The following is a 19,375-nucleotide window of genomic DNA, read 5'->3' as shown; positions in this document are numbered from 1 at the left end:
CAAAAGGGCATTCACATCGTTACTTTTCCTCTTTACTGCAATCATCGCATGCAACCCCTGAATGTTTGGATGTATAGACCTTTTAAGACTTTTTATAGTTCGGGATGCAATGCTTGGGTGTTGTGTCATCTGGGAGAGGATCTGACTTTTTATCATCTAGCTGCCATCAGTGGAAAAGCATTTTATTCCTTCAAACATAATCTCTGGATTTCACGGTACAGGAATTTTTGCATCACCCTTGCTTCCACAACAAGTGAGGCCGTATCCCAAAGTCACTGCAAGTAAGGAAACCAATCGAAAAAAAGTAAAATCTGCAGTTCTCACAGATCATCCTCAGTAACAATTGGCAGCTTGCAGTAATGATGCAGAAAAATGCTCATTGCAGTTAAATGAGCAATTAAAGATGAAATAGCGATTGATGGCATTGAAACAGATCAAGATAAACTTCCAGAAGATCCAAAAATTGTTAATTTTATTGTAGTCCGATTTTCCACTAAGCGATGTGCGCATTATGTTGGAAAGGTCATGAAACAGAATGATGAAGATGGTGACTTTGAGATGTTGTTTTTACGAAAGCACCACCAATGCCATGGGTTTATTTAGCCCATTGTGGAGGACATTCACTCGGTTGCAGTAAAAGATGTTATTCTTATTCCCCAGCACGATCCAAAGCAATTCAGCAATTCCTTATTGACTGGTCTATGTACAATTTTGAATAAGTAAAGTAGCCTACAGTCATGTTTATCCAATTTGCTGATTGCAAATTCAAAGTTTTGCATTGACCGTTTGTTTTTTCATTTGTACCGAAAATAAAGTCAACAATATGGCTTTTAAGTTTTCAAACAGAAAGATTTTTCGATAAGGGTATTCAATTCATTCAATGTTTTCCATATAAGATTTCTACCATTAAAACTCATAGCATGACAACTACACGACATAAAATAGATATTCAAAATGTAGTTTCGGGAGAGTTTCCCTTTTTATACCAAGGCCAGGCAAGACACAACAATACCACATATGGTCGCTGGACCCGCACTACGAACCATTTTGGAGGACGCTACATTTTTGCTCTAAGGACTTCCGCCGGAACATGCTAAAATTCCCTTTAAGATGAAGATTGTATGTAGATATATGTATGTAAACTTTGAGGCGAATCTTGCCACCCAAACATATGTATGATTTTATAAAAATCGGCTCGTAGATCCCGCCCTTCCCCTTTGCTCTGTGGTTTAAATACCACATTTAATGTATCATAGATCGACTCGCTCGACTGATCTGAGTACCCTGATCATACATAAACTCGGTAGGCTATCTCGTTATTCACAGAATAAGAACAAAAGCAAAATCGTGAGTTTAATTTCAACCAGGGACCCAGTTTTTGAAAATAAAAGGTAGATCAGAAAGATTGCTTACATTTAAGCTTTTTCCTATCTGAATTACGGTAGAACAAAATTTAAAAAGGCTGCAAAAACACATAAACTAAACATTTTTTTCGTTCTGAGATATTGGTCAACTTTTCGATATTAAAACAACTGGAATAAACATTAAAAAGAATTCGTAGGAAATCCTTTGAAGTTATAGCTCCTCTGAGGTGGTGCAGATGGTCTTCGTTCTCGTTACTCCGTTGATTGTCTTTGTAACGGTTTTGCATTTTTGCTTGATACCTAGATAAAATGAACACGAACATAAGGTACTTTTAAACATTCTTATTGAGCCACCACTGATGCATTGACAATGCCTAGCCTACCAGTTTATAACAAAGGGTCTTCCTCAATGAGCACACTGCTTTTAAATCAAAGTTAGGCCAATTCGACGCCAAATCATGGGCAGAAAACAACGTAGAAACTTTTATAGTTTACATATTTAGATTAGCCAAACAGATTTTTAACAATATGTTGAAGCTTAACAGTTTACACTGTCAACCTCAGTGACTGGGCCTTTGTTAGTGGTTCAAACCTAGAGATTTCTAGAAGTAACCTACGTTCTTGAATTCTTCTACCAGAGATAGGCAAGACACAACAATACAACAGGGTTCAACATTATAACAATATATTCTACATTATTTACAAACAGTTTGAACGTTTTCGGCTTAACTTAAGTTCTCATCACGAATCTGAAAATAGTTATAGAAATACAATAAATTTGTACTTCTTGGAGGCAACTAGCTAACTGACTATAAACATCAAAAAATACGCAGCAATTAAAAGCAACAGTGTGGAATACAGACAGACAGACGGAAAACAAATTACATTAGGAAAAAAGCAACTACGATTTTAAACGAATCAGTAGAGAAACTTTGATCTGTGCAGAAAAAAATTCCATGATATGAGTTTTGATGGCACTTTTCTTTAAGTCTTTAAAGGTCAGATGCTCCCGTACTCTCGTGGTCAAATTTCTGGTGGACATACCGATGTACGTCAATGGCGAATCACATAGACATGTACAACTGTATACGACATTTGAGCAGAGAGGCGAAGGCGTCTGGACTTTTAGTTGAAAATACGAACTAGTTTTGAATGTTTAGTAAATAGGAAAAACGTCCATATCAAATTTACTTTTCATAAACTGTCCGATTTTACGAGCAAACGTTTTAGATTCTTTTCTCACAAACGGAATGGACAAGCAATGCTTCATATTTTACTCATTTTCCGCGTTTTCTTTTTGGTTGGAATTCGCGGAAATAAAGCGATTTAATGTTTTCTCAAAGTACAGTACAATTTTGGATAACCATTATTATAGAACATTTGTTTTAATTTCTCTATTTCAGTATTTAAAAAGCATCATTACAACAAATCATTTTAGCACGAGCTAATAGGTATAATAGCCTACATAATCAAACCGCATTTCCATTTCGATGGACATATTGCATCAACTCAAAAACAAACCAGTATGGGTTGGTTTGCTCCAAACCCAAGTATCAAATCCAGTAGCATTAATTTTAAAGTCTACGGCCAAAAATGACAAGACTTTGATGCTTTTTCAATGACCTGTTCAAATTATGAAAAAAAAACGTTTTTGTTCAGCCAGTCAATTAGTTATACAGTATAACTCAAGCAAACTTTTATATAGCAAGACGATAATATGGTATGTTGTAGTACCAAAAACACATGAAGCCGAGTCATACCACAGAGTTTAACAAACTTTTCATAAGTTCAGGACCGTTGAGAGGATAATTTGGGCCAGGTATCTGTAAAATTATCGAAATCCAAATTAAGAAACTTCTGAGAAAAACGCACTATATCCAACAACTATGAGGTGGTTTCGTTAAGCTTTCGGGCCTCTTTGAAAGAGCCAATAAAATCATTCTGAGTCCAAAAGCATGCCTTGGACCCCTGTCAACGGTAAGATACTGGGTATTTTGGCTACTATATGTTCAGTAAATTTCTGGGCAGCCGATTGTAGCATCGAATAGACAGCGATAGACACGTGTTTTGCCCATGAGGCTGGGCTCATCAGTATCGCACCGTATGGTGTTACACTTTGGTAATCGACCGCCGCTTTACCAGTCAGTTTAACTCTTATCTTTGTGGAAAGAAAAGAGCCAACAAACCAGCAGGTGCCAGGGGTAGGACATGAAGCAGGTGCCATGGGTAGGACATAGGGCTAGCGTGGAAGCTACACCGTACTAGCGAGTGATCAGCCTTGTGCTGATGGCCGGGAAGAACACCCCTTCTTCACATATGTTCAGTACTTATGTAAAGTTAGAACAATTAATTGTTGAGAGGTTTTTACTGACATCAAATTTTACATAATTTGTAAAAGTACTGAACAAATTGTTGTCGTTGAAAACAGGTGCAGCATCGTTTAAAACCACATGCTAGGAACCAACCAATTAAATAAAATATGCCTTGTACAAACACACACGTACCGCTATTCGTGTTGATGTGGACTTGCTGCTGAAACATATGACCATTTCCACCGCCTTGCACGCTAAAATAACAAGTTTGTATAATAGCTATTAATAAGGTATCTTTAAAATATTTCCACAGAAAACAAAACCTGATGAGTTAAAGTGTTACTTTAGCTGGGTGAGCTTTGATATATTGCTTAACGTCAACACCATCCTGTTAAATCACACGCGCATGAGAAATAGTTACTAAGTGTTAGAATCTATCACCAAGCGAATATTAAGAAGTGGCGAACAGAGTTATTGTTAAACGATGAATGACTGCACTCTGCAGTGTATAAAGGAGTGTTTCTTTCTAAATTATTATGGTACAATCTTTTGAATTTAATTATGGTCTAAATCGGACAGCTGAAATTGCATAACTTTTATTTCAACAATGATACAAATTTTACTACTACACTCATCCAAGCCAAACTAAAAATATCGTAACTTTAGCACTACTTTGTACGAAGTAGACTGCACCTACAGATTTTTTTCAATTCTTCCGCCCCAGCAGCTCAGTTGGTTAGCGCGTAACTTCATGAATGAAGAAGCTTCAAGAACAAGCGACCCTGGTTCGACTTTCTGGGTGTGCGCTTGAGCAACGCATTCTAAGGACTGCTCTCCATTCATCAGCATCTAGTGGAAGTGGATGGACATTGGACAATTCCCCGTCAACAACACTTCACTGCAACAACACTCTGTCAATCTCAGTGACCGGATTGCGTCAGTGGTTCAGAGCCTCAGCAAGTATGCGAAACTGCTAGAATTAAGCTAACCCAAAGAAGTTTACCCAGTCCGTGGATAAAGTTTCAATCAATCAGTAATCACTTTTCTGAGATCAATAAAAATGGATAAAAATGCAATGACACACGCATTCTTATTTCGTTCGGCTGATAAAAGTCAAAATAATCATGAGCGTTTTTTCGTACAATAAAGTGAAAACCTAACTAGAACTGAGATCACTTTAACTGCATAAAATAAATTAAAGTGCGTTTATGTTGCTATTTTGTCTAAAAGGTATACTCCATGCCATCAAAAAACTCAGGAACATGTTTGTTTATTCCAAATTTTCAACAACAAAAATATGATAATTTGGGTGTGAGTCGTTTTTGTGCTCGTTTTAAAAAAAGGCTTAGTATGTATATATATTGTACAATAAGTATAAAACAACATAAGAATTATTCAAAATTTCTAATTTGTTACCTTTCAAATCCTTCAGAACCAGGAAAGTCAGAAAAAAAGTCGTGCATAAACCCGAATCCCTCTGCAAATGCTCTACAGAAGAATAGCAGCCATAAATTTTCAAAACAGTATGACAAGATGTAGCCTACAACTCATTTCCATATAACTTAAATGATAACCAGAATTGCATCATCATCATCAATTTAATTTATAATCATTAATATATTAGCATGTTTATAATACCGGTACCTTAGTATTATAGTGGCAGTGAAAAAAAATCAGATACTGCATTCTCAAGGATTCACTGAAAACTTTGTGGCTTCTCGTTGCGACTTACGTGTAAAGTGTAGCGGATTTTCACTTTATGGATATTTCTTGTAAAGTAAGATTACAGTTATGCGCGATCATTTTTATTATTTTGTTATTACAGAATGGCCCGTTTCGGTGAGTCCGATTCGGTGAGTCCAATTCGGTGAGTCCGATTCGGTGAGTCCGATCCCTTAACGGGGGATTTTTTTAATTATTTTTTTAAATTATCGGGTACCGTATCCTAATTATCATTGCCGTTTTAGGGTTAGGGGTTAGAGGTTAGGAACTCACCGAATCGGACTCACCGAATCGGACTCACCGAATAGTAGCAGACCCTTGTTATCAGTGTTTGCGCGAACAAAGTAAACCGATCCATCAAAAAGTGATTAGGGGAAAGGAAGGTAATTTGATACACCCCCAATACAAAAATCTGCAAAAAAATTAATAGGCTATTAATTGTATTAAAATTGCCAGCTCAAGTTACAGTTGGCGGTTCTGAAAGAAGATGCAACCAACTGCGGTTTCTTTTTAACTTTGAGAAATTGAATGAGGACTTAGGCAATCTTTGTGATTGGTGCTTTTATTGCAGTGTTGTTGCAGGCTGAAATATGTTTCTGTTGTGTAACTGTAAGTGAATTTGTGTGTGATGCATTAGCTCATTTTCCTATTAACATGGGGTGAAACCATGGCGTACTTAACAGAGGCCAAACCAACGTGCGTGCTGGAGTCTAAACTGGAGGCGAACATTTTCATTGACATATTGCATTGCAAACACAGTATATTTAAACCTAAAACAATTATAATGAAAATTTTGCTTTTAAATTTCAAAATGTAAAATACATTTTCATCCATGGCATTTCATATGCTTGACATAGTCTATTCCAATGAATAGTTGTTCCCGTGTGTGTTACAATAATAAAACAATTACAGTAGATGTGTAAGGTTTTAACTTTGAAGTTATTATTTTGTATAGAGCTGATTCACAAAAATACAATGTACCTACATGGTCAAAACTACTACATGAAAGGACTGTGGCCAGTAGCGCAACCAGGATTTTAGTAAAGTGGGGGGGGGGGGCTAAACCAAGCCCCCCTGGTTGCGCAACTAATGTGGTGCTACTTTAGTTCAGATAATGAACGAAAAAATTATCTGTTACGACAACTTTAAATAATATCAGTGCAAGGACTTCTCAGGAATGAAAATGGACATTTAAAGAAGTTCTATAACAGTCCTTACAGATGTCTCAACAACAAAGAAAAACAAACAAAAAACAAGTTTTTAATGCATAAGTTTTAAAATCTTTTGTTTTACTTCCTTTTCTGATACAGGTGAAAATAGACAACAATAATTTTTAAACATAATATTGGCCAATGTAGCTGCATACTTTTTGTTCACAGATAACTGGTATTGATCTGATATAAAGTGAAAAACACGACATAACGAGGTTCTGCAACAGTGGTTAACAACTTCATGAAACATGATATAACCATAAAGTACCCATTGGCAAACTGTGTCACCTGGTATATGCATATGGTACATTTCTCTTCAGGATTTCGAGGTAAACGAAAAGTTGTTTTTTTGTTTGCCTCATCATAATTTCCATGGCAATTAGTCACACAACATTTTCTACCCATCTTAATTAAATATCAAATAACCTCTTAACATACTTTGAAATATACATGAAAATGAAGATGTAATGAAAACTATGCCTGCACTAACTATAGGGTACACTTTGCAATGGCACAAGTTTGACAAAATTAAGGTCACAAATGATGCTTTGAGACCGCATGAACTGACCAAATTCAACTTATCAAACTTTAAGCAGCACAATTTAAATGCACAGTTTTTATAAGAACAATCTAAACATGTTAACGTTTTGCTTTTTTTTAAAAAACTTTGCTGGTCTCAAAATTGGAGACTAAATTTTTATTAATGCACACAAACTTAAAAGCGTTTGTTAGACTATTCCTTCTTATACCACATTAGACTATTCCTATTTATACTACATGCACAGTATAGAACAATCGGGTATTTTAGACTGCAACAAAATTTTAAAACCAGGTTCGAAAATGAGAGTGTCTCTTAATTCCTGGGTGCCTTCATGCCACATTTTTGCTGTACTGTTCTACAGTGTAGTAAAGTATTAGCCTGCACAAGTCTAGCCAGACTAAGCAATTATTTTTCTAAAGTAGAATTTCAAAATGCTGCATAGGATTTCTAGATTTGTCTGAGCCATGGCGACCTTGAAATACTGACCATGCAAGCAATTTTAGGCTCAAGAGCTGAAGGCTGACCCTGCAATCATGCGTTTAATATACTACACCTCTACTAAAAATAAAAACAGCTACACCAATTTGGAAAAAAAAGCTAGCCTCAACAATTCCCATCATTCTCAAAGGTACCGTACAGTAAGTTACTTTTCACACAATTTCATAACACTTCTGGGTGTGCCCTCAAGTAGCCTAACATTATTTTACCAAAACCGACGCGGCTACCGGCATTCGCTAGCTGGCCTTCAGCCTCGGTAGGCTACTCAATATTTGTTTGCATGGCCAGTATTTCAATGAATCAACATTTCATTTATCCAAATATCCTACCCTAAATAACATTTCAACAGCAAGCACCTTAAAAACTACCGCAAAATTTAATTCAGTTATAGAACACAATATCAGTGTTGCCAGAAGTTTAAAACAATTAACTTTTTAAAGGAAATGCCATGAAAAGGAGTGCAATTTTCAAAACAAAGCTGAGTAAAATTAAAAAAATTGTTCAATATATAAATTATAAAAACTGCAGATAAAGCTGCTAAATGAAACGTTTAGTAAAGTTTCATCACATAGGAATTATATTAAAATTGAAAGAAAAAAAAAGTATTTTAAAAACTAAGACTTTTCTGCGTTTTTGAAAAGTAAAGATAGTTCTTGTAGATTTTTCCTGTTCAAACAAGGGTATGTTAAAACAATTGTGTGAATTCAATAACAGAACAACTGGACAGTACCGATTAAAGCACACAAATATCTGTTGGGGTTTTCACACCTGGCAACTCTGCATCGTTTTAATATGCTTGCGCAAGTGGCGAATGAATATACAATTAAAAATTGATTTTCTAGCAAACTTTTTCATAAAAGATAAATATTTAAGGTAAAAAACGTTCACTTCAACTTTTTATACATATCTTTTCAATATGGTATGTCAAAGTCATGAAAACATGTTCGCCTCCAGTTTAGACTCCAGCACGCACGATGACATGGCCTCTGTTGAGTACGTCATGGGTGAAACCGATTGTAACTTTTACATATAGTTTGATATTGCTTTGTTTGGTGTTAAGTGGTATATATAATATATGTTATTCTAGCCTGTCTAATGTCTATAGCATATATTTGTGTGGTTGGTAGATTTTGACTGAAATGTTAATACTGTATTGCTTAAACTTTCATTTAGTTCTTTGGTGTCAAAGAGGTTTTCTGCATTAGTTTTACTGTATTGAGTTACCTTTCGTGTGTATCAATTCACATTCCATGGAGAGTAAATTGAATGATTTGAGTGACGTTTTTAAAATGTGTGCAAAGGACCAGAGCTTCATATTAGCCTAAAACCAATGGTCAGTGTCACGTTATTTTCACGGTCCACGACATTAAGGCGCAAACAAAACGGCGCGAGACAAAACGGCGGAGAAAAAACGGCGCAGAGACAAAATGGCGCAGAGGCAAAACGGCGCAGACAAAACGGCACCAAAGTCAACGTAACAAGCTCAGAACCTTTTCCTTATTTTTTTCACATGTTTTGGTCAATTCCTCTTTGTCATGAGTTGCCAAGGGTGGTGGGGGGGGGACTTGTATAGTGTATACCAGCTCCAAAAATCCTTATTCACACATAAACTTTCGTTATGGTTGCAGAGCATTATCGTTCTATACATTGACTTTGGCGCCGTTTTGTCTGCGCCGTTTTACCTCTGCGCCATTTTGTCTCTGCGTCGTTTTTTCTGCGCCGTTTTGTTTGCGCCTTAATGTCCTGCTTCGTTATTTTCACTTGACAGGTAAAATGTTAAAACGTATCAAATTACCTTCCCTTCCCCTACTTAAAGCTGAAATTGTTTTTGTACTTGTAAATCAGTTAGTTTTAAAAGCAGTAACAAATGAATTTTCATAATAATATTTAAGCTCAATAACGACAATGTTAATGTTTAAGCTCACCCTTCATGTGACTTCTTGTGTCTTTGGAAATGACCCTCAAACATGTCATCAAAATCTTTGAAGAAGTTGTCAAAGTTGAAATGCTTGTGAAAGTGTTCATGAAAATTACCATGAGCATCTTCAAATTTATTGCTATTTAAGCCATCGTGTCCAAACTGATCATATTGCTGGCGCTTTTCTTTATTAGAAAGAACTTCATACGCTGAAAGACAGAATTGTAATAAATGTAATATGCACTACATGTAAATAATTAGCACACTAAATCAAGTAAAACACCACCGAGACTGACAGAGTAAAACTTTTTGTGGTACTCCATATCAGGCTCTCAATAGATAACTGCTGGGTCATTCCATGCCAAATGAGCAAATTTTTTGGAAAAATTACACCACATGTCAAAGATTTTATTGAAATTTGGCATACTTGTAGATGTCAAAGAAATATGAAGAATGCAAAAAAAAATTTGAAAATTTTTAAACATTGGTGGAATTATGGGCATTAAAAAAGCCACAATTTTTGCCTGTTTCGCTTCAGTGATTTTGTCCAATTTCTTGTCATATTTCTAATTTCTTAACCTACGATCATACAATATGGCTGAAAATTGCTAGACAGATATTTTAAGACTCAAGAAATCCAAAAATATAGATTAAAAAGTCGTCAGAGAAATGCTTGATATGATTATAGAGGTTTCAATTTGATACATGCATTTTTCGGAGGCCAAACTTTGGAGGCCTATAAAAAAATGGAAATGAAAATTAAGAACTGAAATTCACATGTTTTATACTTATACCCTTACCCAGGCCTCGAAATTCCGGCGGTCATGGTGGACATGACCTCCGGAATGACCTTGAATGTCTGCCGAAGCCGACTCATTGGTCGGTCATAAATGACCGCCGCAAAATTCTTGACAAAAATAGAGCTAATGCAGCAAAAATATATTTTAAATTTGAATTGTTACAATTGTTTGTTTAACGCGAACAAATACGGAGCTGAAACAATAACAGTACAGGTAATTGCTTTAAAGATCACATTAGAGTGGCGTGGTTAACGAGCTGATGGCAAAAGTAGCCATTTTTACATCATTTCAACGCCTTGCAATGTTGCCTTGAAATAAAGTTGTCTGAACTTTTCGGCAGGATATGTATTCTAATTTTAACATTGAGGATTATTGCGTTACATTAATCGTTTGTTAAAAAGAAACGTCACAGAGAAGCAAGTCTCAGAGTGGGTTCCGCACGTGCTTAGGCGCATGTGGCGACCTTATTCACGCTGATACCGATAGAAATAGAATTTCTGCACAGAAGACAATTGTGTTAGTTAGTTAACACTAACACTATTGAGGGCTAACACTATTGAGTCACTAATGTCACTGACATGGAGATTTACAACCCCGGGCCGGCAGTAATCGCTTGGCACAACGATTCAATAACGCGAAAACCACGGAATAAGTGATCGTAGTTGCTTTTGTAATAAGGAAATTTGGATTGCTGTTTTCAATTGTGTTTATTGTGTCATTACACGACTGTCATTAACGCACTGATTTATTTGCAAGCAATCTACTCCAGTATACTTCAGGGTCGGTTAATTAAGCCATCAACCATTGCAGAGTTATTCTGTTGTAGAAAATCTTCTTCTACAAACACGACTACACAATACTGTAGTGTGATTTTGTGCAAAATCTACATGTAAAAAATATATCCGGTTGAGATATTAAATGTCCGCTGAAAGGGCCAATCCGGTAGGACGTGCTTGACCGCCGGAAAAAAGTACAAATTTCGAGGCCTGTATACCAATACTTTTTCATGTCAAATTAAAAATACAAATTAATTTTGATAACTACTGTTGTGTTAGTCTCGAATGAATCACAAAAACCTCAGTCATCGCTCACGTAGCAGTCCTTGCGTCGCTCAACGGCAGGTACGCGCACAGTGCTGCGTAATTACCATTGCGTGGCGTCTCAGGGCATAACATGTATTATGCCTTTACACTACATCTCCGCCCAAGCATCGAGGTACTGTAAAGACACCATACAGAAACAGGTGTATAACCACACATTGCAAATACAGTACAATAAACAGAATAAGTTTTCACACGGTTTATGGGAGGATAATAGGGTACGGTATTAAATAAGATCAGTTAAGCTTCTGTGAGCAAGTCTCATGTATACAAGTTAAACAATCATGAAACTTCGCGGAACGTTGTCAACTTTCCTATCGTGAGACACTTTCAAGGAAATATGGTAAATAAAACAATATGCACTAGAAAGACACAACTATAGTCCTACATTATCTCCCCCCCAAAAAAAACACAAGTACAGAACAAGACGTAAGCAGTTAATATGACAAGCGTTCAGGTGGTTTTGAGATCCTGCCGGATCTTGTTCTTGTAGATTGGACGTCGCTGGTCTCCGTATTTGCTTCGTTGTTAACTAAGTGATTGTCAATAGAATGAGAGATTTCACATTTCACGCTAAGCCTACTGCTTATATCAAATTCACCAGCCTGTGGTATTTTTACCAATGCGCTGCGGTTTCTACGAACTGATGTTCCTTGATTGGTGTCTATGATGCATGACCGTTTGGCGTCATACTCGTTTCTCACGACCCCCTTCTGCATGGCACTGCTGTCTCTAACAAACACCTCATCACCTGGATGGAGGGTGGGTAGCGGTCTCGCTCCATGGTGACGGTCAAAGTCTTTTTTTTGTTTGAATTGATCCTCAAGGTCAAGCTTACGGACAAGTGCAAAATCTGGCCAATTTGGCAGCAAGTTGTCGGGAAAACATGGAAGTTTTGTTCGGAGCTTGCGGCCCATCATCAACTCTGATGGAGAAAATCTATTCCTCAATGGCGTCGAACGATAAGCCAACATTGCCAAGTACGGATCTTTACATTTGTCGAGAAATGTCTTCATGGTTCTGACGGCTCTTTCGGCTTCGCCATTAGATTGTGGATATCTAGGACTAGACGTAACATGAGTTATGCTAAAATCTTCTACAAAGGTTGAAAAGTCTCGGCTCTTATACTGCGGGCCGTTGTCAGAAACTAGTATCTCGGGAATGCCATAACGAGAAAACATAGACTTCATGTGATTAATGATGGAAGGAGATGTTGTACTCGATAACAAGGATAATTCGATCCATCTCGAAAAATAGTCTATCAGTAAAAGATACTTCTTACCTTTGAACTCAAATAGATCACTCGCTATTTTTTGCCATGGTCTGCTCGGTCTTTCCACGGGCAGCATTGGTTCACACCGATTGCGGGAATGTTCCACGCAACAAACACAACTCCTCACCATTTCCTCGACTTGTTTACTCATTCCTGGCCACCAAATTGCATCGCGAGTTCGTTGGCGACACTTGCCGATTCCCATGTGGCCTTCGTGGATTTTCTCCAGAATATCCAATCGTAATGAAACGGGAATCACTAGTCTTGTTCCTCGAAGTAGCAATCCATCGTGTACGGACAATTCGCTTCTAAAGGGATAAAATACTTTTAGTTTTGGGCCTAACTTACTTAAGGTCGGCCATTCATTTGTGCAATAATGCATAATCTCACAGCACATTGAGTCTTCAGCCAGACGTTCTTTGATTTGTTGTAGACGACTCTCCGTAGCTGGCAGCGATTCAACAAGAGAACAGACGAAAGCGTGGACCTGCTGACAGTCATCTTTGTCTGTTTTGGAAGGTGGCTCTACCGGAGCTCTAGAGAGTGCGTCTGCAAGGATTAGGTCTTTTCCTGGAATGTGCATAACAGAATAAAAAAAACGCATTAGGCGAATCCGAAACCGTTGCAGTCGTGGCGTCAATTCTGCTAACGACTTTGCTCCTAAGATTGCAACTAATGGCTTGTGATCAGTTTGGACAACAAACTTCAGTCCTATGACGTAATCAGAAAACCTCTCACATGCCCAAGTGACACCTAGGGCCTCCTTTTCGATTTGAGCATAGTTCTGTTCTGTGGTACTCAAAGAACGCGAAGCAAAGCATACAGGGCGCCAATCACCATTCTGTTGTTTCTGAAGCAAAACTGCTCCTAATCCAAATGAACTAGCATCTGCTGAAACAATTGTTTCTCTTGTTGGATCGTAAAAACACAATACTTTTGTGGAACAACATATCTGCTTCACTTTAACAAAGGACTTCTCTTGCTCCTAAACCTACTATGATAAAAGTATGATAACCTAACTACTATGATCACTAACTCCTAAACTTTATGATCACAATTGACATATTGTTTGTCATGACAATTGTTATGTAGCTCATGAATGAATTGAATACTGGTAATACACTAAGGTTTAGTGTTGTAGGCCATGCACCATAGTAGTGGTAACTTGTAGAGTTAATTACTCTTAACTGTGATTTCAATTTTAGGTTGTCCTATTAGTAATGTATTATTCCTAACATGCTCGACAGATGTTGCAACCAGCAAATATACTTTTCCCACTGTTCAAGTGTTCAAAGCCCATCTATCTGCTTGAAGCAGAGAAATGTTAATGTTCATAATAAACATGTTCATCTGTTTCTGCAAGTCCACCAATGTCCACAAACCCAATGCTTCTAGCAAAGTGAATTTTATGGCACAATTCCTCCATTTTTTTCCAATGTCGCATTGCTGTGATGAATCCAGGGATATCTACAACTACGGGATTGCTAACTCACGTTTAATGACTCAGCAATTTTGTCATAAGCGGGCCGACGGTATTTTTGAACTTTGAAGTGTTTCCACAATTCCTTTGCAAGTTTGCAGTGTGCTGACCAGAGAATTCATAACTCTGTGCTTATTAGATTGTCACTGCAGAATTAGTTTTGTTTCTTGGTTATGATTTAAGTAAAGGGAGTAAATGCAAAGCTTTGTAGTGTTTCTTTGCTTAGATTGGCTGGCTACTAAAATGGTGTGCTTGGCTAGGGGTTCAGCAGAAGCAATATATGCAAGTTAGGATATAAACTTTCCAGCTAACTAGTCAAAAATTTTAAAAACTTGAGTTTAGGCTATTTATAACTATATAGAAACATCTATTTTTGTAATCTGACAATGCAAATGGACTTTCCCCCTTGTCTTTTATGCGGCATTAAATGCCATTAACTTTTTGTATGGTACCGTAGCCTACTACTACAACAATCCTATGCCTGCCCTGCATGTACTAGTCGTAGGCTACTCTGCTAAGTTGATGGCAGGTTGCATCAGTACATGCTCACACTATGGCAGAGTTGCCAGATTGGGCTACTTATCGCGAATTGGGCTACTTTTAATTCGCTTCGCGACTTGAATTTGAAGGTTTGCGATTTTTTGAAATTTGCGACTTTTTGGGCTACTTTTTACTTCCCAATGCCTAACAAAGATGAAAGTGGAAAGAATCACAGAATAATCGACTTGCATCACATCTCTCACTTTGGAGCGTTTTTACGTTTTTTCTCTTCTCTCTTATTTTGGTAAAAATGGCGTGATGACCCCTTCCACGTGACCACGTGTACTTTTCCTAGCCAATGAGCGAGTAGCGTCTTGCTGAGTTTTAGCCAGTTGGCCTTGGCCGAGTCGAACTCGAGTAGCCTATTGGCTATTGTCGCCTCACTATCAGCATCTAGATCTATGCGTTTGTTGTTATAAAGCAGAAGTTTCCCAGGGGGTTTTGTAAGTAGTTGCTATAGATAGATTAGACTTAGAGTGTGAATTTTGTGATAGACTAATTTTTTGTGGTTAAGATTTGGGTTTAAGTTTGAATCAGTAAACTTTAAACAAGATATGTACGGTATTGTTTAATTAGACAAAGACTAGAGGTGTAGTGGGTAGTAACTAGTAATGTAGCAAATCTTATTAGCCCAATGGAGGCTAGCTGTGACAGTCTTTTAATATTTTAAGTCAGCAACAATGGTAGCACAATAAAGCTAATTGAGTGACGTTAAAACCAATTTTGTGACCAGTTTTCCTCTGGTTAGCGCTACCAACTAAACTCTTCTCGTTAATCTTTGTTGTGCTACCATCATTGCTCACTTTCTTCTGTGTTTTAAACCTTACAATATATGATATATCCATTTTCAACTTGCCATGAACAAAACTGTCTAGATCACATATACTGGTATTCATAGAGATATTTGATAGTAATGAATATTTCAATGAGCACAATTATGCAGTACTACCTAGATATGAATGCATAAGTAACTCTTAACTCCGTGAGGTTTGTCATTGCCATGTGGGTATTGTAAGATTTATGCTGACATTTTTGTGTTGTATACATCACTTAGTGGTATTGTAAAACAATCAATAGACTTTTTTTTTTAGTACTCGTATAGGCTTCATTAAAACAATTAACGGTATTGGTGTTCATTTCTTGGTCTGTTGATGTAAGCATTATTTTGCATATATTTCTGCTCTTGTATTATAATAATAGTTCTTGTGATCTTTCCGATTACTGACTGTCAATACTGTAGCCTATAATCTTTTTTCTGTTTAGGTAATTTAAGGTTGTAAAGTTTAATTGTACAGTAGGAACTGATATACAATGCAATATCTTACAATTGGGACATGTTGGAAAATTATGCAACATATACAAAATACAGTTTTCCTTGAAAGAAAAATATCGCGCAGAAATTGGGCTACTTTCAAATCCATTTTGCTACTTTTTTGCTACTTTTTGTAAAAAAAATCTGGCAAGCCTGCACTATGGGGTTATTAGGCTTACCAGTACCAACATTGTTGCTGATTCTCACCAGCTACGGTACGTTGATAATCAAGTGGCTAGGCAAGTTTCACTGAAGGTGCTGACCTGATCACAAATTTGATTCATGGCAGTAGGTATCACTTGTTTTTATGAATGAGCAGACAGGAAAGGCCAGTTCAGCTTCTGGAGTAGGCCTGGTTAAACTAGACTTCAAGAATTTTGTGTGGCAGTCACCAGTAAAGTGAAACTGTCACTTTACTAAAATTACCGGTAGCCAGTAAAAATATTTCATGACAGCCTACCTTAAAAATATTTACACTGCTTGTACCATTATCGATCCATGTATATTGCTTTCAGCTAAATTGCAGTGTTAAGTTTCTATCTGTATTTAATGAAAACTGAAAGATGGTGTATAAATGTTGTGTACCAGATTGTAAAACTGGTTATAAAACGAATGACAGTAAAGAGAAAATTGCTTTATATAGGTTTCCTAAAGAACATGAGCTAAAACAAAAATGGATAAAAGTAATTCCGAGGAAAGATTGGATTGTCACAGAGTCATCCAGAGTATGTTCCCTGCATTTTCATGAGAATGACTTTGTAACGGATTCTTGTGATACAAGAATTGATCGAATGGAAGTACGGGGTTCAAGTACATTGCAAAGAAAGCGATTAAAATCTGTTGCAGTTCCTCATGTTTTTTTGGCTTTACCCCAGTATCTGACAAAGCAAGTTCTGTGCCTCGCAAAACTGCATCATCTGCATCTGCCAGGTTGAAAAAAGAAAATTTTGTCATTGAACAACAAAATCAAAATCTGTTCCAACAAGAGGTGATCAAAAATTTTGCTTCATTTAAGACAAATATTCAGAATGAAGTATTACCAAGTGGTTATGTCGTTATTTTCAAAGAATCAAATATCCAGTTTCATTATATTGCCATTTCTGAAGACTTCAGATTTGCACCCAAACTGCTATCCTCTGTTGTTGTTACTGATGCTTTGGAAGTTCAAGCATATGTGTGTTCTGCAGTCCTGCCTCGCATAGTTTATAAACATCTCTTCGCTTCTCAATGTTTAACAACCATTTCTGAGCTTACAAATTTACTGGCATTATGTAAATCACTATGCAGCAAGTCATTTGATAGTATAAGTCATACTCAGTTGTTGGAGTTAGCTGCATCATGTCTAGAGCAATGTGCATCCATAGATTTGACCATTTGTAATGAAAACATATGTGTGCCTTTATTAAAATTTATTGTAGAACAAATATCTTTACTCCAAGTACCAAAAAATGCTCGTCGCTATTCCACCAATACTATCACTACTGCATTTTTATGGCAACTGACCAGTTCATCCCTTTATAAAAAACTACGAAATTTTTTTGTATTGCCTTGTCGAAGCCGTCTTCGTCAGCTTTCTACTGGAATGACTGTTGACTTTACAAAACTGGATTTGGAATATTTAAGATTACGAACATCTGAATTATCTCAAGGGGAACGAATTGTCGTTTTAATGATGGACGAAGTGTATACTGCTCAGCGTGTTGAATACACTAGTGGCTCTTTCATTGGTTTAACTGAAGAAGGTCAGCCTGCAAAAACTGTATTGACATTTATGGTCCAATCAATAAGTGGAAAGTAGGCTACAAAGATGTTGTTTGTCTCATTCCTGTAGAAAAACTTGACACTAATTTGTTGAAGAGTTGGTTTGAACGTGTGATGCTTGCACTCAATGATATCTTTTTTGTAGTTGCTGTATCTGCAGACAATCATGTCTGTAACAGGTAAGATAACATTTTTCTAATTACATCATAGTACCGGTAGTTTGTTTGGGTACTTACTGCGTAAGCTGTTCATATAATTGTTTAAATAAAATATTTTATTATGCTTTCATTCTCATATGCTCGATAGTCTCTTAGATCTCAATGAAATAAAAACTCAAATTTTTGCCTGTTGCTTTTGCAACTTTTTATAAACATTGTTTAAAAACAAAGTGACATCTATTGCTGTATATACCATTTTCACCACTTTAAGCTGTACTTTTTGTTTTATAGGAAATTGTTTGTTGATCTGTGTGGTGGAAAGCTTTCGCACAGCATAGAGCATCCATTGAGAAAAGAGGAAAAAATGTTTTTATTTTTTGATTTTACTCATAACCTGAAGAATATTTACAACAATTTTGTAAAAAGGAAAAGGATGCATCTCCCTTGTACTGGCCATGAGCACCTGCTTGGTCAGTCATGTATTGCAGAATTTCATCATTTGTCTCGCCTGTATGCTATGGAAGAAGACAAGGCATTAAAGGTTGCTCACAAACTGAAGCAGCATTTCACGGACATCTCCACTACATGCTCTCAGTAGGTGTTTGGTTAGTGTTCTTATAAATGCATTATTGTACAAATGTACAACTTGGTAGAAAATGCATTCAATGTAACTTCTTCAAAAACTTGAAGAACATGTAATCAAGTGCAAATTGTATAATAGGGTTGACCAGATATAGCATTTTAAGATCCTGAGACGAATTGGTAATTTTAAACGTTGATTGGTTAAAATATTTTTTCTTTTTTCCAAATGTAGTTCTTGCAATTTCTATCCGTCTCAAAATTCCATGGTCACACCTCCCATCTTCAGTTATTAAATGTCCAAGATAGGAAAAAGATTTTACTTTTTGTATAATTTCATTGTCAATTATAATTTGGAGTACTGGAGTGTCTGATGATTTTGAGATTATCATTGATTTGGTCTTTTTAGCGTTAATTTTCATATTAAATTCTTTACCAATTGGCAATTGAGTTAACATTGTCCACTATTTCTTGAAGATCTTCTTGTGATTCAGCCAACAGAACAGTATCATCAGCATAGCGTAAATTTGTTATGTTTAAGCTATAGCTATATAGCTGGTAATATATTTTATGTATTCATGTGCAAGGTGTGTGTTTGTGTTCATGCCAATGCTTTACTAGTATTTTTGTGTGACTATTGACTAGTTATTTTTTGGCATGCAGGTGTTTTCAATGAATCAACTGTTCGTGGCTTGGAACATTACAGCACAGCTTGTTCAGCATTTTCAGAAACTGCTTGATATATCAATTTTGTCACCAACATTTGGAAAGTAATGTCTGTTAAAACTTGTTTTAAAGGTATGTAC

At 36.6% G+C, this 19,375-nt stretch overlaps 1 protein-coding gene across 2 annotated transcripts in view; it reads right to left on the bottom strand.

The window, feature by feature from the left end:
* Nucleotides 1-1,335: 1,335 nt before the first annotated feature.
* Nucleotides 1,336-19,375, bottom strand: part of LOC145788268 (dnaJ homolog subfamily B member 9-like) — a 33,606-nt gene continuing 15,566 nt past the window's right edge. The window contains exons 2-6 of one of the 2 annotated variants that reach the window (XM_082600051.1): nt 9,574-9,775; nt 5,093-5,164; nt 3,869-3,930; nt 3,125-3,187; nt 1,336-1,664 (exon numbers count right to left, since the gene is read on the bottom strand). In XM_082600051.1, coding sequence (XP_082456177.1) covers nt 3,153-3,187; nt 3,869-3,930; nt 5,093-5,164; nt 9,574-9,775 — 371 coding nt within the window. In that variant the 3' untranslated portion in view covers nt 1,336-1,664; nt 3,125-3,152. The remainder of the gene's footprint in view (nt 1,665-3,124; nt 3,188-3,868; nt 3,931-5,092; nt 5,165-9,573; nt 9,776-19,375) is intronic. The other variant, XM_082600050.1, reaches the window with a different exon arrangement.

This window comes from Aplidium turbinatum, chromosome 2, assembly GCF_918807975.1.
Source record: "Aplidium turbinatum chromosome 2, kaAplTurb1.1, whole genome shotgun sequence".
Lineage (NCBI taxonomy): Eukaryota > Metazoa > Chordata > Ascidiacea > Aplousobranchia > Polyclinidae > Aplidium > Aplidium turbinatum.
The sequence above is the reverse complement of the archived record's forward strand: the minus strand, read 5'-3'. Positions and strand labels throughout refer to the sequence as shown.